Raw genomic sequence first — 24,942 nt, forward strand, 5'->3', positions numbered from 1 at the left:
AGCAATCCTAGGAACAAGAGCAAAAGGAGGCATCACAATCTGAGATTTCAAGTTATACTACAGAGCTATGATGATAAACTCATCATGACAGTAGCACCAAAAAAGACATGCAGATGAATAGAACAGAATATAGGATGCAGAAATGATCCAAGATACATTCAACCACCTGATCTTTGACAGAGAGTCCAAAAACATACTGGAGGAAATAGCCTCTTGAAAAGAAAAATGCTAGGAAAACTGGTTAAATACATACAGAAGATTAAATCTAAACCCCATAGCTCTGACTCTGATTAAACTAAAATCAAAATGGATCAAAGATTTAAGTGATAAAACAGAAACATAATCTGCTGGAAAGAAAAACTCTTGAAGACATGGGCATAGACAAGGACTTTCTGAACAAAACCCCAGTTTTTGCAGAAAAAATAACATCAACAATCAACAAATGGAATCATACCAATTTGAAAAGTTTCTGCACAGGAAAAAAAAACAGTAAAGAGACAACCTGTAGAATGGGAAAGAAAATTTTGCCAGCTATTTCTCAAAGAGCAGACTAATATCTAGCATATATGAAGAACTGAAAAAATTAAACCAATAAATACATAAAAAATGTTCAGCATCTCTGGCCAATAGAGAAATGCAAACTAAAGCCACAGTGGATTCCGTCTTACTCCAAAAAATGACTGTCATCAAGAAATCCAATAACAAATGCTAACAAGGCTCTGAGAGAAAAGGAACACGTCTACACTGTTGGTGGGAATGTAAACTAGTACAACCACTATGGAAATTAGTATGAAAATTCCTCAAAAACTAAAACTAGATATTCCATTTGATACAGCTGTTTCCTTTTTAGGTACCTTCCTAGAAGGGTTAAAGATAAAATATTACTGGAATAAATGTATACTCATATGTATAGCATCACAGCTCGTAATAGCTAAATCTTGAAAGCAGCCCATATATCCATGAACAGATGAATGAATAAACAAAATGTGGTATTTACACACATAGAGCTCTACTCTATCATAAAACAGGATAATTTTTTTGTCAGTTATAGAAAAATGGATACACCTTGAGACCATAATCTTAAGTGAAATAAATGAGACGCACAAGCTCAAATGTTATGTTTTCTCTTATGAGAAACCCAACGTATAAATAATATAAAAAGGAAAATAAAAGGTATATAATAGGAAACATGTTTTGCAAATGGGAAGGAGGGGCGTATAAAAAGAGAGGAGAGGGGAAAAGGAAGTGAAAAGAATAAGCTGTGTTATATTTATATATACCAACTCCTCACTATGAACATAAGGGTTAGGTGATACAAACATGTAAGAATAAAAGTAGAAAAAGACAAAGGAAGGTAAAACCACAGAAAATATAATCCCTCTGGGCCCGGCTGTGAAGCTGGCTGTGATTTTCTCTCACAAAATGCACGTGGCCCTGCTTAGTAAAAGGGCTCAGTGCTGTGGGGATGATCAGCACATACTGTTCTATGTCCCCTACTCAAACCTCAGTTCCAAGCTGTGGTTTTGAGAAGCAGACACAGTGCACTTAGATGGAACAGCCAGAATCCCTCAAACTCATGTTCTTTAGATCAAGACACATTTTACCTGAAAAAGCAGCAGGTATTCCACTAAGGCTGGCATCCAAAACCAGGGAGAGATGGTTAGCTAAGCCAAAGGCCAGCCACTGTCCATTTCCTGTTTAAAAACATAAAAACTCTTGTAGAATCATAACCAATGGGAGCCCTGCCTTATAAGTCCATAGGCAAAGTGGAAAACAATTAAGTAGCTTGATGTTAATCTTCTCAGGTAGGGAGGGAATCTGAAACAGCCACCAACAAGACTCACCAGCTCTCTCAAACACCCACCACCCTGCATGGGTGATCTGCCAGGTACCACGCCCAATGTCACTCCTCAGAAGGACTTCATGCCACCTCCTCAAAACCTCATAATGCAGCTGACACCATTACTGTCGTTACCTTCGTTTATAGAACAGGAACAAAAGGGTCACAGTTGAACCTCAGGCCACAGATCCGGTGCACATCTGAAGCTGAACCAGAGCTCCCACCACTCAGCCTGCCCACCCCACATGCCGTGGTACATCCTGTTCCACATCAACAGAATGATTAAGAGGGCTGTTTAGCTATGCAGTTATGTTTCCCTAAAACAGGACAGAAATAAAACTTAGATTTCCTCTATTCATTCTCAGACTTGTGGTTCTAAACCAATGTCCAAACCTGTGGAAGGAAATAAAAGGTAAATGCAGCACACAGCTGACAACAAACGTTACTTCTGAGGAAGGAGTTTACAGTGGAACTACCTAGACTAGCAATGGCAAACCTTTTGGAGCTTTCAATCACAATAGCGGACGGCAGCACACATGCCATAGATTCACCACCACTAACCAGATGAAGCTGCAGGCACCCTCACCAGCTGCCTCCTAACTTCTTTCAAACATTTAACAAGGAACACAGCGGCTACTGGGAAAGTCAAGAAATACTCAGCCCTGAGGGACACGACCTAACTGAGGGTCTGTCAAGAAGATGCAGCTCACAGGCCAGCATGCTGCCTCCTTGTGCACCAGAGCCACGCCACATCTCGGATGGAACAAGACACCTCTGCCAAACCTGGTCCTAGAAGAGCTTGTGTGTGTGAAGAGGTGGTGCGCAGGGACAGTGGGGGAGGGGGTCCTGGGTACAGACGCTGGAGCACAGTTCTGTAACTACCCTGGTGCGCCAGGCGTGGACAGAGCTTCACCCTGCTCTGGACTCACACTTTGCCATGCCGCTTCAAGTTCCAAGCTGAAAACATATTCACATTAGGACAGTGGATACAATGAGACAGGGGCAGCCCCTCGAGCTCACCTACCTGAGTACTGGATGCAGCTCACAGCAGTTGGCTCTTGGGCCACAGCCACCTGTTTGCTCAGTCTGCTTGGCAGAGATTTCTCCAAAGGGTATTCCTCACTTTAAGGAAAATCAAATCATAAAAACCAAGAGAGGATTTCAAGTGAGATTAAAAATAAGCAAAGTAAAGTGGATTTGACCCATATACATGTATAATTTACTCCACTAACACAAACTCTTATATTCAAATTCATGCAATAACTCTTTACAAAGACTCACATTCCATATTACCCCCAAAAGCATACAATCATATAGGACATGACAGCAAGTAATGGATCATTAGACAATTCCTGACGCTGCGTGTATGTAATGGGTGGCACTTATCCGCAGTGAGAGGTGGAGCCCACCACACACTAGAACACATGATCCAAACACCCTGATGGGATTGCCACTGCTCCCAGACCCATGATGAACAAAACAACATGAGAATTAGATCAGATCCAATCAGTAGATGCAGTGAACACAAGGCTACCACCAGCGCAGGTGGTGGATTCCTTTATAATACACTGCTTTAAATAAGTAGAAATACACTCCAAATAACAAGTCCAAGCAGGGTAAATACATAAACCAGTTACAGTGGGTGTCATCGTTATCAAATATGGTGCCTGCTCATAATCAGACACACTGTGCTTCCCTCCCCAGCAGTGCAGTGGAGGACTCATGTCTTGTGCACGATGCTGCCCCTTTTACAAAAAGCACTGAATATTTCACGTAATTTATTGAATACTTTCATCTAAAACATGCTGGCAGCACACCACCCTGAGGGCACTGGCTGCTCTGCACGTGATCACGGGACTTCCAAGGAGCTGCAGCACAGTGCCACTGGCCAGTATCATGAGAGAGGACCATGCTGCCTATCACTAGGACAGGAAACTCTCAGAGCTCAAAGTCAGAAATGGCTTTCTACTGAGTATGTATTCTCCTTGAACCATCATAAAGTTGAAAAATGTAATCATATCATTTGCAGAAGGATAGACAAACTAGAGATCATCATGTTAAGTGAAACAAGATAGGACACAGAAAAATAATATTGCGTGTTTTCTCTCATACATAGAATCTAAACTTCTTTAATTAAAAAAAAGAGATGACAGTAAAATAGAAGGGAAGCTATTAGAGAAAGGAATTATGGGAAGGAGGAGGGCAAATAAAGAGGTAATAGGGGTGAAATGATCAAAATATGTTATATCCATGTACTGATATGCCAAAACAAAACCCACTATTCTACATAACTCATACAGACTAGTAAAACTTTACAATGGAGAAATAAGAATGGCTAACAAATATATGAAGAATTCTCCATGTCATTAGTCATCAGGGAAATGCAAATAAAAACTACAATGAGATAGCATCACACCCCACCTAGAATGACCATCTTCAAAGAGGCAAACAATAACAAATGCTGGTGAAGATGGAGAGAAAAGGAACTTCCATGTACCCTTTGTAGAATACTTAGTATAACCTTTATGGAGACCAGTATGGAAGTTCCTCAAAAATTCAAAGTAGACCTAGCATGTGATCCAGCTAAGCCCCTTCTGGATATATGTCCAAAGAAAATGAAATCCATATACTAAAATGATACCTGCATGCCTATGCACTATTCAAATAGTTAAATGAATCAGCATACAAGCCTGTCAACAAAAGAATGGGTAAAGGAAGGACAGTGTATAAACACAGTGGAGTCCCAGTCATCCATAAAGAAGAATCAAATCATCTGCAGCAAATGAATGGAACTGAAAGACACTGTGTTAAGTTAAATATGTCAGGCACAGACATCCAAATACTGCATGTTCTTTCTCAGGTGTAGAAGGTTAAAAAAAAGCTGACATGGAATAGTGATTGCTAGAGATTGGGAGGAGAGTGAGAAGAATAGATAAAGTGGATGAATTTGGATCAGTGTAAACTCTATGCACATATTAAAATATCACACTGAGCCACATTAGCATGTAAAATTAATGCATTAATAAAAAAATCAATTTTCCATTAAGCCTTTCTGCAAATGTATTGGTTGTCCAATCATAGATAAGATGCACTTAAAATGACCATTAAGATCAGTACCCCCAGCCCTGGACAGAGCTCTCTTGTATGGACTCTTGGGCACCTGAAGAAGCATCTATTCACAGAGTTAGGGCCAGTCCCTGCTGGTCAGAAGGGAGACCTTTAAAATTTACTTCAAATCTACACACTAGATTACATACCATTTATAACTGTTCTTGCATTTTGAAGATCTTTTACCATCATTCTTGATGTTAGTCTTTGGTGAAAACATAGTTTTACTGTGGAAAGAAAATTTATATCACTCTCAAAGACTGAGAACCTAAATTTCCTAAGAGATATATAGGCTATGCATGGCAGTGCATGCTTATAACCCTAGCTACACAGGAGGCAGAGGCAAAAAGAATCACAAGTTCAAGGCCAGTTTGAGACTCTGTCTCAAAATTAGAAAAAAAAAATCAAAAGGGCTGGGGATGTAGCTTAGTGATAAAGCACTTGTCTAGTATGTGACAGGGCCTGGGTTCAATCTGCATCTCCATCCTTCCTTCGATCCTGTCCATCTCTTTATCCATCCATTCATATGTCTATCCCACCCTGTATCACTCCGTATCTCCACCCATCCATCCCTTCCTCTACCCACCCACCACCCATTTCTCCATTCAGGCATCTATACATTTCTCCATCCATCCATTCATAAGTGTCTTACAAGAGAGTTCAAAGTGTAGGTAATGGAGTATAAAGAACAGACTGTAAGTACAACATGGTCATAGTGATCACTGATGAAGCCAAAACGTAAGAATGATGCAGGGAAAGACTGAGAAGCATGTTGAAGGCTGTGGTTACATGCAGAGCATCCTGGGATGGAGGCCTGGAGGAAGCCTGAGCAGAACCCTGGGACTGGAGCTGGAAGTGGGGATGGATGGCAGGGAGCAGTAAGGACAGAGCCCAACCAGGAAGAGCCCAGAGAGCCTATGGAAGGGGCTCAGGATCAAAGTTCAGGGACCCCACTGAGACTTCCAGGTAACACAGCAGTTCTGGCCACTATGTCAAAAGCATAAAAAGTTCTAGGACTTGGGGAGGAACAGGATGGTGCATCCATATTTTATAAAGAAAAGAGGATCTTCCATTGAGAAACTCGAGGCCCATGAAGGACTTGGGGATTCCAGTTTGCTATTGCTCCTCTGACTATCATGCTGTTTCATATTTCCTTGTCTTTGAACAACTTCACACAGTCAGACTGGCTGCCTCCGGTTTTCATATCTTGAATTTTAACATCCCAATGTTAAGCAAAGCTATGCTCTAAGAAAGGACCCAGTGGTGAGGCCTCAATGGCCTGTATCATTTTAAACCATCATCACTCTCTCCTATTCCCATATCCCACCACCTTCCTTACCACCAGAATCCACCTTTCCATCTGACAAAGACTCAGTGCACTGAACAGAGGCAGGAATACACGATAGTAAGCACTAAGTGAATGTTGACTCCTGCAGTTGCAGGAACTGTGACATTCTGAGGTCTAACCCATCACACAAGAACTCCTGTTTACACCTCTGTCTCCCCTCTCTACAGTGCGACTCCCGAGGACACATGATGAGCATCCACCTTTACACCCTGCATCTACACCATGGAAGTTCTGCTTTGTTATTTACATAAGCAACACGAAAGCCCACACTCACCGAGGTGCTGCTGCATAGCCAAATGACCTGACTTTAGTATGGAAAACCACAGGCCTGGCCTCTGTGCCTCTCTGCACAGCTGCTGAAACAATTTCAAAGAAGCAGACAACATTAAACATTGCAATTTCATTGTACGCATGAGAGGAAGACAGTCTCTTCAAAGCAGAAAACTTCACACACACAAAAATGAGTTCTGACCTATAAAATTAAGAGGTTCCCCACAAAGTTACACCAGTCCATGCCAACCAAAGATCGCAGAGAAAAGCCACTATCTCCGCAGGTAAGTGAGGATCACACCCTCTCTATAAGCAGGGACCTCTCATAGCTCCTCACAAGTGCCAGAGACCCCTGAAGTGAGTCTCTAGTCGCACCTGCTCAGTATGTGACATGGACTGAAGAAAAAGATACCTAAAAAACAAAAGTAGGAGAGGAAGCAGGGTGCCAGATGACAAACGCCAGTGTATTGCTGTCTTCCACATACAAAGACTGCTGAACATGTGCAGAAGAAAAACAAAGATAAGCCACTCTAACAGTTATATCAGTGGGTTCTAATGGGAATGAACTCACCTAGTCTTTAACATGAACATTTTCCAAAGGATGCCCAAGGAACAAAAATCTTGGCATCCAATAAACTGAACACAGATGTTTACAAACTGCTTGCTGAATTAGTTCCTCATGAACTTAAAACTTGACATTTCCGATGAACATTCTGTATGTTAGAAAGTAACCTTATAATGGGTAATTCCAAAATATTGAGTGACTCTAAAAATAGGACTTTTAGAGACAACATTCAGTACTGTTTCTGATACTATTTTAACCCTGATCCCCTGACCGTGTTCCCATTGACACCACGTGAACCCAGAGAGCAGACAGCATAGCAAACACCTCACATGGTCAAGGTCAAAAAGCACCAGGTGTTGTGAGCTTCAAGAGGAGGCCAACACCACAGGTTTGAAGATTCCTCAAAACAACAAGCTCCAGGTGCCCAGGTGGCAAGGCCCAGAAAAGCAAGCAAGAAAGGATACAACCCAGGCCTGGGGAATGGGGCAGGCCCAGAAGGAGCCAGAGCACGGGGCTTCCTGGCAGAGGAGATGGGGGGCACCTTCATGAAAGCTGAGGGGATGTAGAAGTGTGCCACCTATGAGTATGAAAATAGGTTGAAGGACATAATCTTTTTAATTAAGTCAAGTAAGAGACTTAATGAAACTAATTAAAAGTTTATATTAATTACCAAAGGGAGAAATGAATCATTACCAATGATTCTTAACAATGCAAATGTTCCCCAAAAGTGTCACATGTTCACAGATGGGGCTCTGGAAGGTGACTGGATCACTATACTGTGATATATCCAGGGCTCAGCGTGATGTCAGGAGGTGGGGCCAGCTTGGGGTGGGTCACTGAGGGTGCATTTGGAGGTGCTTCTCCCCCCCTTTCCTCACTGCTTCCTGGCTGAGGGCCGCTCTCCTCCACCACACCCTTCCACCATGCCACTGTTGCCTTGAAGCCAACTGAGCACGGGATGAATCTTCAGGAAAGCCAAAATAAGCCTCGCCTTTCAACTGAATGTCAGATATTTTGGCCTATCAATAGGAAAGTAACTAATAATTTTTCAATTGTTTCTTTGAAAAAAACACAACAGATGGATGGTATGGCTGCTGTTTGAAACAAACCAATAAAAAATCATTCGAGACAATCAAGAATAATTTATTATGGCCCGACTCAAACAAGAAACCAATGAATTATTCTTAATCTTGATAGACCGTCACTGTGGCCAGATGTAGAAGGGACACTGTCACTAGGCAAGAGGAAGGGCAGAAGAGGAAAAGCAGGGGTTGTAAGGGTGGGTACAGGGGTTACGTGAGAAAAACATGTTGTACACACTGAAACCCAAAAAGTGAAACTGCGGGGAGGATGGGGCAAAGAGATTCTCTGGAAGGGGATGAGGATGATTGAAGTATATTACATGCACTTATGAGTCTTCCAAAATAAAACCCACTTATCTGTGCAACCAATAAAACAAGAGTAGGAGAAAAAGGCACAATGAAGTACCCAGGGCGGGCAATGACGCAGCGCAGGGTGCAATACCACTCTTAACCACTAGAGGACAGCACTCCACGCTGGAGCACAGAATCCAACTACACCCAGGGCAGAGAAGAAGCACAAGCACAGTCCCCACCACAGACCACAAGCAACAAAAGGAGGGTGCGGAGGCAGGAAGGAAGCTGGACGGTCTGTGACAGATACGAATCCACAGGCAATGAAGCAATGCTGGCTGTAACAGGGATTGACTTTGTATTTTATATTTCAGAGAGTGTCATACTAACCATGTAGCTTCTGACCAGCAGGTTTAGTACGTTTCTCCTTAAAAGCTCCAAAACACAGTGGAGAAGTTGGTAGGACACAGGAGCTAAAATAAAAATAAAACCATATAGGTCAGAGATTTAGCTCAGTGGTTCCACCACCTGCTTCACAAGCGCAAGGTCCAGAGTCCAATCCCCGGTACCAAAAAAAAAAAAAAAAACAGATAAATAAAACTACATGAGAAGAACAAACAATAATATGATAGAACTGTTTCAATGAGACACACATTTTAAGGACAGCCACAAATCATGAATTCATGCAGATATGTATGTATAATATCTGGAAATAAAAACTATTAAGACTGTTCTTATCCTTAAAGAAAAATATTCATATATTTTTAAAAGTTCTGTTTTATGATTTATACTCTAGTATAAAATAAGGTAGTATTTCCCATGAAAGTATGAGCCATTTCTTCTTAAACAGGATAGAAGCAATGGCATGAACGATAATTCGTTCCATACAGGTCAGGATGGTTGTGCTTACTAATTTCACCTTTGCTTATAAGCATAAAAGGAATGCAGAATGCTAACAACAGACCAGCACTCATCGAAACACTGTGCTTCACCAGACTGTACCTTGCTAGCACGGAGAGAGCTTTCCCAGGGCCAAGACACTGCTGCGACCTCACAAGCGCTGCCAGGTTGATTTCTAACACAGCGATCTTATTCTCAAACATGGACGTGAGTAAACAATAGGTCTATAAGAGACAGCAGTGATATAATCAATAATATCACCGAATGGCAAGGAAATGGTGGCTTTACATCCATATTTAATCACAGTAAGATTATTAACAAAGCTGCTTCATTTATACAAATAGCTATGTTAGATGACAGGGAAGAGCTGTTGCAAAGTATTACACTGTGGGAGACACCCCTGCCCAGTACCAGCAGGCTATGAGTTGCACCTGCTTCTTGCCTTCCATAATTTGGCTATATTGTTTTATATCAGGAGTCAGACTGAAGCCCTGCTCAAATGGCCACATCAGCCGGCAGTGTTGGGCTAGTATTGCTCCTTTGCTAATGGCTGTCACCAAGGCCTGAGTCCTGGTCTGTGAAGTGGAAGGGCCCTGCTGAGTTATATGAAGCTGAGGTAAGCGTGACCCCAATTAAAAATCCTTTCCCTAACTATTCCTTCTCACCAACCTTGTGGGTTGCTCACTAATCATGCCTGGTCCCAGTACCAGGTCCTTCTGTCCTATCAAGATAAACAGTGCCTGCTCCCTGACAGCCTTGCCTGGTACCATCATGCCAGGTGTTCAGCAGTAACTCACTAGACATCTCCAAAGCTCCCTAGCTCCCTACTCCTTTCTTCAATAAATGCTGGATGCACTTGGGGGCCTTTGTCTTTGCAGCCATCAGCAGCACTGACCAGGACCCAAGACTCAGCTTCTCCACTTAAGTCTTGTCTGTCTGTTCTTGAATTCACCTTGTGTTGTGGTGGCTCACAGGTAAGGACCTATGGCAGAGGTCCTGATAACGTCCCCTTTCCCTGCTCCCTACATCACACAGTTATAAAAAGGATCACAAATAAAACCTCATTTACAGTCAGTTATTATAATATGCTCCAGAAATAAAAAAATACAGATGAGAAAGGCATGGTGGCACATGTCTATAATCCCACCTGCACAGGAGGCTGAGGCAGAAGGATCATAAATTCTAGGCCAGCCTGAGAAACTTAGCAAGACCTTATTTTAAAATAAAAAAATAAGGGGTAAGGATGTATCTAAATGGTAAAGCATTTGTCTAGCATATAATTCAAGCCACAATATGCCAAAAAAATACAGATGAAGACATTTAACAGAATAAAAATAAAGAAATGTTTCATGACTGACCTTATAGTTGATAGTTTCACTCATCACTGCACATGATCCAGCAACTTGAACACTGAGGCTTCCAAAATCTTAATTTTCAAAAATGACAAACAATGTTTAATAAGTAGAAGGAACTAAGTACTTGCTAATTGATTCATTCCACCTAGTAATGAATGCCTACCACCCACCAGGCAGGGGCAAGACAAGGCAAGAGAGACAGGCCCTCCCCCTTGGCAGCTCAGGCTGGTAGAAAAGCCAGACTATGAACATGGGATTGGAATGAGGCTGTGAGAAAGCCGGGAAGACAATGGAGTTTGCAAGGAGAACCTACATCATTGGATGGAGGCAGTGACATCAAAGAAGAATCTCAGCAAGAGCAGAGGGGCCCAGGCCGTGAAAGGAGCAGCATGTGACACTCCACACACTCTGCAGAAGTCAGGAGAATTCAGGGGATGGACAATGGCCAAATCATCACAGTATGTGCCAAAAGCAGGGGGCTTTGGAGAACATGACGTGTGGGCCCAGGCCAAGCACAAAATTTACTGCTCTGCCCTGAACGTCACAGAAACCACAGAAACTTCAAACATCTGAGGAAGAAGTGGTGGAATCAAGATAGAATTTAAGACCACTGGGCCGTGTGCAGAAGAGACTAGGGGTGTGGAGAACAGCCTATAGAGAAGAGGAGGGCAGGTACTGAGGTAGCCATTACTAACTCCCTGGTGGGGACAAACACTGGGAAAAGGCACAGGACTAGCAATCCGAGACAGAGCCATAGGCTCCAATGACTTTGTCTACAGCCAAGAGAACTGTTTAGAAGAAATTATCAACACAGCCATCAGGAACAGGGAAGCCGCCCATTGGAGCTGGCTTTAAAGGAGCTGACGAAAAGGGACAAAGGAAGAGCCTCACAAGATCCTGGCATCTGCTATAGGAAGGGTCTCTGGACATGCAGGATGAGAGGAGAGGGATGAGGGCAGGGGTCTCACAGGAGTCTGACCGTGTGGACGAGGGGAGTGTTCTCACAAGATCCTGACACTGGTGCATGAAGGAAGGCTGTTGGATTACACTGAATGCCCATGTTGAGATAGAAAGTGATATCCTTTGGGTTCAGCCTACAGAACTCAGTGATATCTTTAAAAGAAGCCTTGTGTTGCTACAAATGCAACTTACTATCAAATTCAAGTTCTGAGGGTTTCTTCCCCTATGTCTTTACTACACAAAATATTGTTCCAAGAAAACAGGCAATTCACAGGATTTTCATATCAAAGATTATTGAATTTATAGTCTTACCCTTGAAACGTAAAACGGCTTCCATTTCAAGGTTTGCTAAGTTAAATAGGAATAACTCTGCTGAGCTTCCAATCCACAGGCATCTGGCATACTCAGTTGCAGAGGATAGGCTGATTTGGAAAGAAAAGGAACATATCATGCCCTGGCCTCCACACAGCTCTTCAGATCTGAGACCTCACCTCTCCCACAGCAGGTAGTGTGCTCCCAACTGGGGACAACCTGAAAGGTGTTTCCTTTTGCACTGCAGTTGTAAGTTCTTGTCACTTATGCTCACTTTTTTAAGTCCATTCTGGGTTTCTTAGGTACGCCTTCAGTGTCTACTAGAGACAGGTGACACAAAGTGGCCACAACCTGACCAAAACTCAACTCTGACCTACGCAGTTTTATCTCTCTTGTAGTTACTGAGTTTGGGGGCTGCACATTCAGGGGACTGTTGGTCAGGTGAAGGTGCTGGCACATGGTCACCTATTGGTGCTTGTGACTGTTTGCAAAGGAGGAACAAGCTCAGGGAAGAAATGAATTGGCCCAAAGTAGCAGAGTTAATTACAATGCAAACACTGATCTATTACTGTCAGTAAACCTAGTTCAGGTTATGCCAAGCTTAGACATAAAACCACCCTCTCCACTGGTACCTGCTCTTGGCCCTCCCCTCTAGCCCACCTGGAGGATACTCCCTGGCCACTAGCCTTATCGGTACAACTTCCAGAAGCCTGCCCACTGCCCAGGATCCTGCTCAGCACACAGCATCATCCTATGCTGTCAGACTACGCACTGAAAAACAAAATCAGATGCTGGAACCTTGGCTTCACCCTTTCCAGAGATCCACTGCTCTGAGATAGAACTAGAGAAGCCTTGTAGCCCAAGACTAGCCCCAGAGCAGAAGCCTGTCTCCCTGTCTCTAGGTCACTGCTGTTTAGGCTAGCAGGGAGTCCTAGACTCTCAGGACCAAGGCCATGCAGAACAATAGGCCCCAAGTTCTCATTTATCTTCTGAGAATCCACATGTGTGTATAGAAATGTCACACTGACACACATTAATTTGTACAATTAATATAAATTAATGACAAAAATACTACAAAAGAAACCCTCTCCATCATCTAGAGAAACAACCAGTTCTTCTTCTGCTGAGTTCCTAATCTCTAAGGTTATCCAAGCTTGCTTGGTGGGAGAGGTGAGCACAAACACTAGGTGTGTTCTTTGATCACAGTTACACAACGCTTTCTCATGTTGCCATGCATTTGCGGTATTTCTATTCCGCACAGAAATAAATAAGAAAAATTCATTTAAGGTTCATTTTAAATAAGTAATAAATGGCACAAATGGGTATGTGGGCCTTGGACAAAAAGTGAATGGTTAAACTGCTGGGCAAAAGCATTCTGGCTGTGTGAGGAGTGAACAGTTAAACAACAACATGTTTAGATTAACAAGGCATGTTGTATCTGGCCACTGTCCTTCTCCTTTCCCCCAACAAACTGCTTAGCCTTAAGACAGATGGTTTCTTGCCCAAACTGCTTCTTGTCTTGTTTTTGTTCTCTTATATCGACACTCTAAATAAAAGCCAGAGTTCTGCACTTCAATGCTACTCCTGGGAGTCTCCTTAACACTGGGTGCTCTCAGGTGAGATAGCCTCTCTGGCCTCTCAGTGTTCAGACTAAGTCCTGTCTCCAAGTAATCATCCATTCTCTATGCTATCATGGTAGCACACCGCGACAAGTGGTGCTCAACGTGGGGCATCTACAGCTACAGTTCAGCACAGAGAATGACCAACTTCCCAAAGCATGGAAAAGGAACAAGGACGCCTCCTACTTTTCATCCTAGTAAGGTGACACAGGCAGCCATGCAGTAATAGCCTGGCATATCTCAGCAAGGTTGCAAGTTAGGTCTTTTTAGTCCAGAGGTCTTTTAGCTGTCCAACTGCTAGGAAAGCAGGGGAAATTCATCTGGGTTTTTCAGTGTTTGTGGGGGGGTCTCTTTTCTTTTTCTTTGGTTTAACTTTCAGTTCTTCTACTTTGCCTATAATATGGATCAAATTTTCTCTAAAGAGGAGAAATAATTTAAGCAACATTCAAAATGTCTGTTAAAAATACCTAAATGTAGCATTTCTTTTCTTTTTCTTTTTCTTCTTTTTTTTTTTGGCTCTTTCTGAGATTTTCATGAAAGACTATTTATATGGGTTTTCAGACAAGACCTCATCTCAATGGTTGTGTTTTACATAGCCTGACAGTGAGTTAATTTAAATAAATTTAAAAAGGTAAAAATACCTTGAAGGTTAATGACGTGTTTTCATTCAAGCTGTGAGCCACTCAAACTGTATCAAATTTTGCTTAAATATAAAATCTATTGTTGTCTACAATAATTTAAACGGTTTTTCATTGGTATTAAAAAAATAAACATAAAAATGGGACCAAAAATCCTACAGTAGAAAAAAAATATCTTACATGCTAAAATAAACACACACAGCTTCTCAACTCTGGCATGCTTATCAGTGCCACTTTTGGAAAAGTATGAATTCAAGCCTCACTTTCCCTGCCTTTGGAATACAATTTGGGTCTAGACAAATTTATTTCTTTTACCATTAGGGGTTTGCCCAGAAAATTCTGTGCCTGTGTGGACCAGGTCCTGGGGGAAATGGAGACATGTCCCAGCCCATTTTTTTAGTGGCTCACTCTACTTAGATATTCTGTCTACACACAGAAACCACAGAACCCCTGAGACTACTGTTCCGAAGACAGTAAAACCAATGCAGAGGGAGATAAAACGGGTACCTGCGGTGACCAGATAACCTTGTACATGAGCTAAAATTGGAAATTAGACTATACTTCCTCTTCAATGTATAGCAAAGTGACTCTCAAAGTGCTCAGTCACAAGGACCAACCAAAATAAACAAAGATTGTAGGTCTATGGAAACAAAGATAGAAAAAGGAAATCCTTCCTGGAATACTGTCCCAGATGGTGTGCTAGACATAAATACTGTATCCTTGATTTACAAGAGGCCACTGTTAAAAATCTTAGCTGATTGATAAATTTACTTTTGGCTTCTAATTGCAGTTCTTATTTTTGTTTAATTGACATGCTTAAAACATTGCTTGCACGTTGAAAATTCTTACACTACCATTAGAGGGTTAATTTGTTCTTCTGATGCGTCAGCAAATATAAGGGTACTTATTCAAGGCTACTTAAAGATTTGCTGATAGCTAGTCAAATTTAAAATGTAACAATCTGAGACCAAAGGAGGAAAAAAAAAGAAGGAAAAGGGCACTTTAAAATCCAAGTGTCCGGGCGTGAGGGCGCATGCCTGTAATCCCAGCATTCTGGGAGGCTGAGGCAAGAGGACCTGTGATTTCGAGACCAGCCTGCGCTACATAGTGAATTCCAGGTCAGTCTCAACTACGTAGTGAGACCCTGTCTCAAAACAAACAAAAAAAACAAACAAACATCCAAGTGGCAACTGCCAGGTTTGTCATAGAAAGATTATAGTAAGTAGAATAAAGAAGAAGATACAAAGAAAGTTATAAGTATAGAGATATATTTTTGATGTGAAAGGATCTTATATGATAAAGTTTCTGTCCTACTAGACAGAAAAAGAAATAATGTCAAACTAAAAGTCTCAAGGATGTCAAAAACCAATTTGTAAACATTTTACAGAAAGGAATATGTGTGTTTAGTTATTTTAAGCTTTGCTCTCATTAGTCTGAGCACAACCCATTCCTTCCAAAAGCTCCTCATTGCTCCAAAAAGATTAGAGGCTATGGTCCTGACTGTTACCAGTCACTCCTTTGCAGGTCTCAACTCTCTTCTCCAGTTTAACTGGTGCTTTCAGACAACGGCTTAAACCCTCATTTCTGAGATTAATACTAAACATGAGCTTTTCTACAGGACTAGCAGAGCCTGGTTAATGACAAAAAAGAAAAGAGGAGGGGGGGAGGGGAGGGGAAGAGGGAGAGGGGAAACGAAACAGAAGACAGCTGCCACCTTGGGCAGTTCCAGTCTGGTCTGTGATACTCAGTACCGCTGACTTCATAGTACATGAAATATATTTATATTTCTCACATATACATGTTTTCAAACATATAAAACATCTTATCATACTGCTGACTTCTAGACTAAAATTATTGATCATGATAAACTTTTAAACTCAAATATCTGGCTTCTCCTTAGTTTCCAACTATTTATGATAAAATATATGTGCCAGTCTAACATGAGGCAGTCAGCCAAATGACACAAATACTTTTCCTCAAAGCTCATGCTTATGTGATGATGTGTCATTTGTGACATTTTATATATATACATATATATATATATATGTATATATATAAATGAAATCTCACTTAAAAATGCTCAAACACTGTATAGTCCAAAGCAGTATCACATAAAGTACATCTATGAAGAACTACATGCTTCTTAGATAACACTCTATTGAACACTGTATAGTCCAAAGCAGTATCACATAAAGTACATCTATGAAGAACTACATGCTTCTTAGATAACACTCTATTGAAGGATAACAAATTTGGGTAAAAGTTTCTTCATGTCATTTAATATACTGTCATAATTACTATGCTGATGTGTCATACTGCCCTTGATCTTGTTTTCTCTGTAAAACTTTATAATTGTTATCTGTTAACATTCTACATGAATTCAACTTCTAATCAATATTATTATTGATTTAAAAAAAGTTCATGATCAACCCCTTAATATTGCTGCTGATTTGGCCTATGCTGTAGAGACTCTAAAAGTGCATGATAGAAATGATAAGCCACTCTTTCACATTTTCAGACATCTGAAAAACTTGTCAGGGAGAACATCGCACATTTTTACGTTACACACATACGTTCTCACTCCGGCCACCCTGGCCCCCTAATGGAGGACAATGCTCACGCAGACACTTTAGTTACGTTCTCTACCTCTCTGAATGAGGTTCTTGCTTCTCATCTATTCATTCATCTAGGGGCTAAAAGTCTTTGTCTGCTCCTTCCACATCACATGTAAACAAGCAAAACAAACTGTTCATACATGTCCCAACTGTCATGAACAGTTTCAATCTATTTCTCAATCAGAAGTCAATCCTCACTGATTAAAAGGCAGTGAAATTTGGCAAATGGATGTAACTTACCATAACTCTCTTGCTAAGACTCCTTATCTTTTGAGCCTGCTAACATATATACTTCAAGTAAATGACATGTTTTATTTGGCTCATGTTCTTACCTCACCTGTCTTTGACATAGTTGCATGGGGAGATCTAAAACCACCTTTTCCTCTAATAATACCTCATATACAGATAAAACTTGTTTCTCCTTCAGCCCCTTAAGGGACTGTGGTAGGGACTATGGTCACTCTGGCTATTCCAACGGTTGGCACCTGTTACTCCACACATGGTATTTCCTGGCAAAAGAATTTTCACAATATATAGTCACCACTACCAACTATAGCAGTTACTGTATTCCTTTCTCGTCCTAATGGTATATACATAATTTTTAATATTTTTCAATTAAACATTATTCATATTATGGTACTGAAACCACAAGCCAAAGCTTGATTCCCCACCAATCTCACAGAAAAATGGACAGAAAATTCAGCCCTTAAATAAATTACTGCAGCACTTCAAGGGCATATCGGACAGAAACATTTTCTGAGGGCTGGGGATTTAGTTCAGTGGCACTGTGCCTGCCTCCCAAGTGCAAGGTCTGAGTTTGATCCCCAGTACCAAAAGAAAAACAAAAATTTTTTCTGGGCATTTAATTGTAGCTAGTATGCAGAAGCTACAGCAGTGACTGCTGCATCCACCTTAACTCATCCCATTTAAACTGCTCAAACTAACTGCTAACTCAGACCTACAATGATAAAGAAATCTGGGAGTGACATGATGACCGGAAGCAGCACTTCGTTGATCATCAAGAGGCCCTTTGGACACATCACCAGCTTAGGTGTGGCACCAGTTACCATTCCAGGGGCATCACACCTATCCCAGGCCTGGGAGGAGGCCCAACCGTGCTTCACAGTGCTTCTCATACACATTTTAGTAAGGTGATTACTGATCCCCAGGATCGAATACAGGCCCAACTTCATAAATTACAAATGGAAGCTCACACTATCACCTTAAATCACCCTAATGACACTGCCTATGGCTCAACCCAAAAAATTGGTTTTACAGCCTCAGTCTTCACAACTGGACTCTTACTACTAAATGGAACTGTCTCTCTGTTGTCTTCTCTTATAGTCCTCAAGGTCCTGTGTTTTGCTTTGGCAGGTGCTCCATGCTGAGGCCATGACCTTTGTTCATCGAGCCAGATACCCATCTATGCTATTTTCCTTTCTTCCTCCCAACCCCTGATCCTGTAAAATAACAAAGAAGGAAATATGGGACTTGGCCGATCAGTGAATGGTTAAAATGCAGGGCAAAACCACGCAGGCTGTGTGAGGAGTGAATAGTTAAACAAGTGAAGTATGTTGTTTCTTGCCATTGTCCTTCCCTTTTCCCTGACAAACTTACTAGCCTTGAGACAGTTCCTTACCAAAACTATTTTTCTTTCTTTTTTGTGGGGCAGGGTTTCGAGACAGGGTCTCACTATGTAATTGAGACTGACCTGGAACTCACTATGTAGCCCAGGCTGGTCTCGAACTCACAGTGATCCTCCTGCCTCAGCTTCCAAGTGCTCCAAGTACAGGCATGCACGACCGCGCCCGGCTCCAACCCTGATATTCTAAATGAAAGCCAGAGTTCTTGGCTCCGATGCTATTCCTGGGACTCTCCCTAACGCTGGGGTGCTCTCAGATGAGACAGCCGCTCTAGCTCGCTCAGTGTTCAGGATAATCATTCATTCTCTAGGCCACCATGGTCACACTCTGTGACACATAAGAGAAAAGGGAGGTTCAGAATGACGTGACTTCCATGTCCCTTTCTAAGAAAATGTCCTCTTACGGAGTTAAGAATCTGCCTAAACTTGGTAAACAAAATTAAAATGAGCTAATTCTTTTTGTTAAAGAGGTTTAAGTAAAAATGACCAAGTTCACCCACTCTAAAGCTTAAAATACACAATTCTAAGAACACATACTTGGAGACAAAAGTCATTGCATTTTATTTTAATCACTCTTAGGAACAGAAATTGATGCTCCTGAAGGAGTGTAAAGGGTTTTCTGCCACGGTTTGCTGTGGTGCCTACATACCCTCTGCTTCCAGAGCTCTTCCTGTGGGGAAGGTGGCAGGGTGAGAGGCTCAGGACAGGTCTGGCTACTCTGGACTGTGTTCCCATGTCCAGCTCACTCGCTCCTGGGAAACAGATACACTGGTCAACTGAGAGGCAAAATTAGACCTATTGATCAAGTATAAAGACAAAACAATGGACTCAGGATGCTGCGTGGTATATGTTGTTGAAACAATAAAATCATGAGCCAGAAAAACACCTAGGATTAAATATATTAAAAAATAAGGTAAACACTAAAATTATCCTCTACATTTAGAGATAGGTAAGGGATGGAATTTCAAGTATAGAAAAAAAAAGTGGGGGGAGTAGGGAAGAGGAGAAGGTTGACTTAGAGGCTAACTCCACACTTTCTAGAATAGATTTGGGGTCATTTGAAATGAATGAATAAATAGTCATTTATAAGACAAATAATTACATCTAAGACTTACATATAGTACATTAAAGTAATTCTGCTCTACAGAAATGGTTTAAAACCATCTGCAATGAACACAAACTGAAGAAAAGGGCTGATGGAGGAGGTAGCACCTGTGATGAACAGGAGAGGTGGGAGCCTGGATGTTACGGCAGGGTGGCTGTTAGAGGTACCATCTACAATGTGCAGGACAGAGGTGGGGACTGGAGGTGGAGGCAGGGTACAGTTTGAGCCACCTATGCAGAGCACCAGTCCGCTCACACCCCAGCCCCTGAGACCTACAGACCTGTCCTGACTAGACTCCCACCGCCACACCAACAACCCAGAGCCTTGTGCCCTCCTGTGTACTGCAGCTTCAGCCCCCACCCACAGTGGCACCTTACCTGTGCTAGCCCAACCTCTGCTCCCACTACAGGGCCTCCTAGGGCCCAGGTGATCATCTGAGATTAGGGTCTTGGGATTCCCCTAAATGAGAAATTCTTGTTCCTAGCTCCTCCCCACTCTGTCTTACAGAGGCCTCACATCATGCCATGAGTGCTGTGTACACAAGGAGGCCCCAAGTAGACCTAAGCAACACACCTTGCAGGCTGTACACTCCAGACTTCTCCCTCCTGGTGAAGAAAGTCTCACTTTTCTTCCTCAGGTCCATGCGGGCCATGCAGCGGTAATGATGTCCTTCGATCAAACTGAAAACCCAAAGCTGTGAAAACAAACACATTCAAAAACATATCTCTTTTAATGGTGGCATTTAGGAATAAGGAGTAAAAACCTGAAGAGAACATAGTTCAAAATTGATAAGTCAAAGAAATCTGCCCCTTGCCATCCTTCAGAGATGTGGCTTGGCTGTTCTTCTATCCCAGTGGCTTCCCTTTCCCAGAGATGCCAAGATCTCATAGCACCTGTCAGAATGGACAATCAACCAAGAGCACAGGGGCAGTGACCCTGGCTGCAAAGGTCTCTGCAAGATGCCCACCTGCTAGATCCCCAAAACTCATGCCCAGACTCCTCTACACCACAGGCCTCAAGCCAGGAGTACTTCTGACCACAACAACTGACTTTGTAAAAAAAATTAGCTTCCAAATATATATCCATGCTTTGTGAAGTAAACCTAAAATGCTCAGATAAAAACTTTTTTAAACAGGTTAAACATCTGTTTTTCAACATTTTTGGCACCGCACACATACATGGAGCTTCTAGAACAGGCAGATTACCATAACTGGGGCCCAGGAGCTGATCATCCCTCCCTGGCCCCACAGTGACAAATCACAAAAACATTCAAAGCGGTATCAAAACAAAGACTTCAGTGCACAGGTTCACTTATAGCAATGTTTGCAAACTAGTATGCAATTCTGTAGCTCTCACCTGCCCGTCAGCGCATCCAGTGATGAGCTGCTGACTCTCCTCATGGATGTGCAAACTCAGGAGAGGATATGCTATGGAAAGGAGCAGAAGCACAGTTAGACTCCTCAGTAGACCACAATCATCACCTTTACTCACAGTACTGCCGTCTGTCAAGTCGGAATGATTCTGAAACCATTTTTTCTTAAAGGGGGACAAAAAGTACATGAAAAATGTTCAACATCTCTACCCACCAAAGAAATGCACATTAAATACATTAAATGCACATTAAATACACATTAAATTCCATCTCACACCAGTCAGAATGGCTATTGTCAAGGATACAGAAAAATATTTTTTCAGCAAAGATGTTGGCAAAAAGGAATCTTGTTGGTGAGAATATAAACTAGTACAACCACTAGGAAAATCAGCATGGTGGTTCCTCAAAAGACTAAATACAGAAATACTATTTGACACAGATATACCACTCCTAGGCATGTTCCCAAAAGAATTAAGGACTGTGGGGCTGGGGATTTAGCTCAGTGGTTCCACCACCTGCCTTGCAAGCTCAAGGACCCAAGTTCGATCTCTGGTACCCAAAAAAAAAAAAAAATTAAGAAATAAGGACTGTGTGCCATAATATAGATGTATATTTATAAGAGCACAATCCACAATACCTAAGCTATGGAAATAGCCTTGATGACCATCAACAGATGGACAGATTAAAAATGTGATATAAATATATGTGTGTACATATACATATGAATATTAACCACAAAAGAAGGATGTAATTTGCTGGAAAATGGATGAAACTAGAAATCATCATGTTCAGTGAAATTAGCCAGGCTCAGAAAGTTAAACTTCAGGGCCAGGGATTTAGCTCTATGGCACCATGCCTGCCTGGCAAGCACAAGGTCCTGAGTTCGATACCCAGTACTGGAAAAAAAAAAGTTAAAGTCACATGACTTCTCTTATATGAGAAACAGACATACATACATAAAAGACAGGAAACCAAAAGTAGACTTCTGAAGACAGAGAAGGGGATAAGCAGGAGAGGGGAGGATAAACAAAGGAAGGCAAGAGGACTAAAATGTATTGATATATTAATTGTATGTTTCAACTTCCCAAAATAAACCTATCATCATGTAATATTTGCATGCACTAATAAAACGCTTTTTAAAATTGTTGCCTAGAATGTCAAATGTCAATGTGTTAAAATTACACTAACTTGTCAAGAATTAGAAGAACTAGATAAATGTATATTTTAAAATATTTTGTCCAAAAAAAGAAGCAAAGCTGTGCTATGTACATGTAACCACTTGCCAAGACGATTATAAGGGCTGGGGATTCAGTGGTGCTACTGCCTGCCTCACAAGCACAAGGTCCCGAGTTTGATCCCCAGTACCAAAAAAATAAAAAAAGATTGCAAACTCCATGAGTTGCAAACATGTACTAATAAAATTTTTGAAATTTTAAAAATTATATCATTTTATAAAAAAGCAATAAAAAAGTAAACATTATATGTCCAAATAAGCTATTAATGACAACAAACATGAAGTTTATAATTATCTTGAGAATCAAGTAATAATTCCATATAACAAATTCTATATATAATAATTCCAATATCCTTCCAAGAACTGTGCTTTATCACAGATTGGTAAATGTATTCAAATTATTAGGATACTATATTCTACATACGAATAAACTAACCTCAGGGAGAATATAGAATCTTTAGGAAAATATAACAGTAACTATCAAGTTGCCAAATTATCTGCATATTCTTTAAATAGCATTTTTAAATCTCTCATCTTGCGACATTGCTACCTTACATGACCTTCCATGACCTTCCATAGGAACACACTGTACACAGATGAGAAGCCAGCCAGGCACAAGGGCAGCAGCCAGGAGATGCTGGGAGAAACACACAGAGATGTCCCTTCAGGACAACCTAACCAGGTCCCTCCTTCTGGGAGGGAGACCCATACCACAAGAGTCTCCCCTACTGCTTAACAGATGGGACCCACACCTCTGTGATCACATGTTGGACTCATTTACCTCCAAAAAGACAAGTTGAGGACAGCACAGTTACCACAGAATTCAGGAGCTGTGCAAATGTCTCTAGCCTTACTGAGTCAAGCATGCTGGCCTCTCCTCACTGTATACTGGGCCTCAGAATGAGGGGTTAGGGGGCACAGTCTCCAAATACCACCGTTCTGAGTCTCATCAGGAGAGCACAGGACCCCCTATGGCCAGGCCCTTTATCTGAGAGCCAATATGCTTTGTTCAATTCTATGAGACAGAAAAGCTCAGACTTCAAGCATATGTTTAAGTTAAAAACTCCAAGGACATTGTTCTGCTCCTTTGAATGACTGAATAATACTCCACTGTGGTATCACTGCAGGAAAATGGATAGAACTGGAGATCGTCATATTAAGTAAAATAAGTCAAACTCAGAAAGATAAATATTGCATGTTTTCTCATATGTGGGATCTAAACAAACAAAAAACAAAAGATAGTGTAGAAGATAGTTTACTTAGCTTATGAGTGGAATAGTAGGTAGGGGGAAAGGCTGATAAAAAATTGGGTAATCAGCCATACCAATGAAAATTTAAATATAAATAGGAAACTAGGACTTTGGGCCAGGAATATCCATTCCTCAGGCAACAGGAAATACAGCCTTTCCATCCTAAAAAGAAAATACGTCCACCCCTACTAAGTTCCTGAGTTCTGAGGAAACTATAATGCACAATAACCAGTTCTTTCTAAGATCTCAGTTTACTATAAAAACTATGTAAAGAAACTGAGAGAGTGAGCCAAAGTTCCAACTGGTCATTTAACTTCATGGCCACCTGCACCAGGTGACCACTAAATGATTAAGAAATCCCTATGCTCTGTTTACCTACATGTGACTCCAAATCAAGTGACCAGGCAGGAATCCCATCCAGGACCCATTCTAAAAATCTAGGAGCTGTTCTTCTTATTTCCAATAAAAATCTCCTAACTTTCTCCTTTGGTTCAAGACTTCGTTCTTCAACATTTGTAAAACCACGAGCCTGATACTAATGGTATCAATACAAAGGTGATCAAAGGAGAAAGGGGGCTCTTACAGGAAAAAGGAAATGGGGAGGGGAAGGCAAAGTGGTTAACTACGTGACTGTGAAAAAGATCAAAGTATGTTACACGCGTGCAAAAATCTAGCCAAATGAAACACGCTAGTCTGTAAAACTAACATGCTCTAATAAAAAAAACTTCCAGGATTCAAATCTACTCAGTACGTGAGAGGATCACGTGAGGGATAGCAGGCGAATGGTGAGAATTTGGTTACAGAAAGCCTGTCAGGTACAAGGTAGAAAAGTTCAAATTTACCTGTTAAAATGGATGAGCTGAATATTATTGATCCCATAATATGGTCCCAGACCTTTAAGCAAAGAGACATTCTTTTAGAGAAGGTAAAAATGTTTCTATTGTTGTTGTACCTTGAACTAAATTCTACCAAATTATATATTAATCCATGTGAATGACTGTAAAAACAGAAAATAAAATTATGCATTAAAAACAATAGAAATGCAGTAATATTGGAATAGTAACACTGGAGTACTGACAAAAAGATCTCATACTTCAGGAGAATACAAATTTGGGGTCTGAAAAGATTAAAACCAAATCCTATGACAAAGTTAGAAACAACTTTGTATCTGTACCCAACATGGCAGAGGAGTGAGAGTGTAAGCTCACCTAGGGAGCATCCTGGCACTGGATAGCAGAGCAGTCCCTCTGCAGAGATGATCCTGATTGCACAGAGAGCTCACCTTATAAAGTGTCTTCACTGTATGAGGGTATAGTGAGCTCACCCTACAGAGCATCCTAGCTGTGCAGTGCTCTCACACCAGAGGGTCCTGAATGTACATCAAGCTCATTCCTACAGAGCATCCTGACTGTACAAGGAACTCATCTGCAGGGCTT

General features: G+C 41.4%; 1 protein-coding gene across 6 annotated transcripts in view; it reads right to left on the reverse strand.

The window, feature by feature from the left end:
* Positions 1 to 24,942, reverse strand: part of Wdr27 (WD repeat domain 27) — a 211,509-nt gene that overhangs the window by 166,400 nt on the left and 20,167 nt on the right. For 5 of the 6 annotated variants that reach the window (XM_010628906.2, XM_019208131.2, XM_010628907.2 and 2 more), the window contains exons 6-17: positions 24,349 to 24,400; positions 21,007 to 21,077; positions 20,224 to 20,344; positions 19,195 to 19,297; positions 12,032 to 12,141; positions 10,763 to 10,830; positions 9,507 to 9,628; positions 8,895 to 8,977; positions 6,571 to 6,652; positions 5,098 to 5,175; positions 2,865 to 2,962; positions 1,605 to 1,694 (exon numbers count right to left, since the gene is read on the reverse strand). In XM_010628906.2, the coding sequence (XP_010627208.1) occupies positions 1,605 to 1,694; positions 2,865 to 2,962; positions 5,098 to 5,175; positions 6,571 to 6,652; positions 8,895 to 8,977; positions 9,507 to 9,628; positions 10,763 to 10,830; positions 12,032 to 12,141; positions 19,195 to 19,297; positions 20,224 to 20,344; positions 21,007 to 21,077; positions 24,349 to 24,400 (1,078 nt within the window). The remainder of the gene's footprint in view (positions 1 to 1,604; positions 1,695 to 2,864; positions 2,963 to 5,097; positions 5,176 to 6,570; positions 6,653 to 8,894; positions 8,978 to 9,506; positions 9,629 to 10,762; positions 10,831 to 12,031; positions 12,142 to 19,194; positions 19,298 to 20,223; positions 20,345 to 21,006; positions 21,078 to 24,348; positions 24,401 to 24,942) is intronic. The other variant, XM_010628903.2, reaches the window with a different exon arrangement.

Source organism: Fukomys damarensis, unplaced genomic scaffold (genome assembly GCF_012274545.1).
Source record: "Fukomys damarensis isolate Sample0158 unplaced genomic scaffold, DMR_v1.0_HiC HiC_scaffold_14, whole genome shotgun sequence".
In the NCBI taxonomy this organism is placed as follows: Eukaryota; Metazoa; Chordata; class Mammalia; order Rodentia; family Bathyergidae; genus Fukomys; species Fukomys damarensis.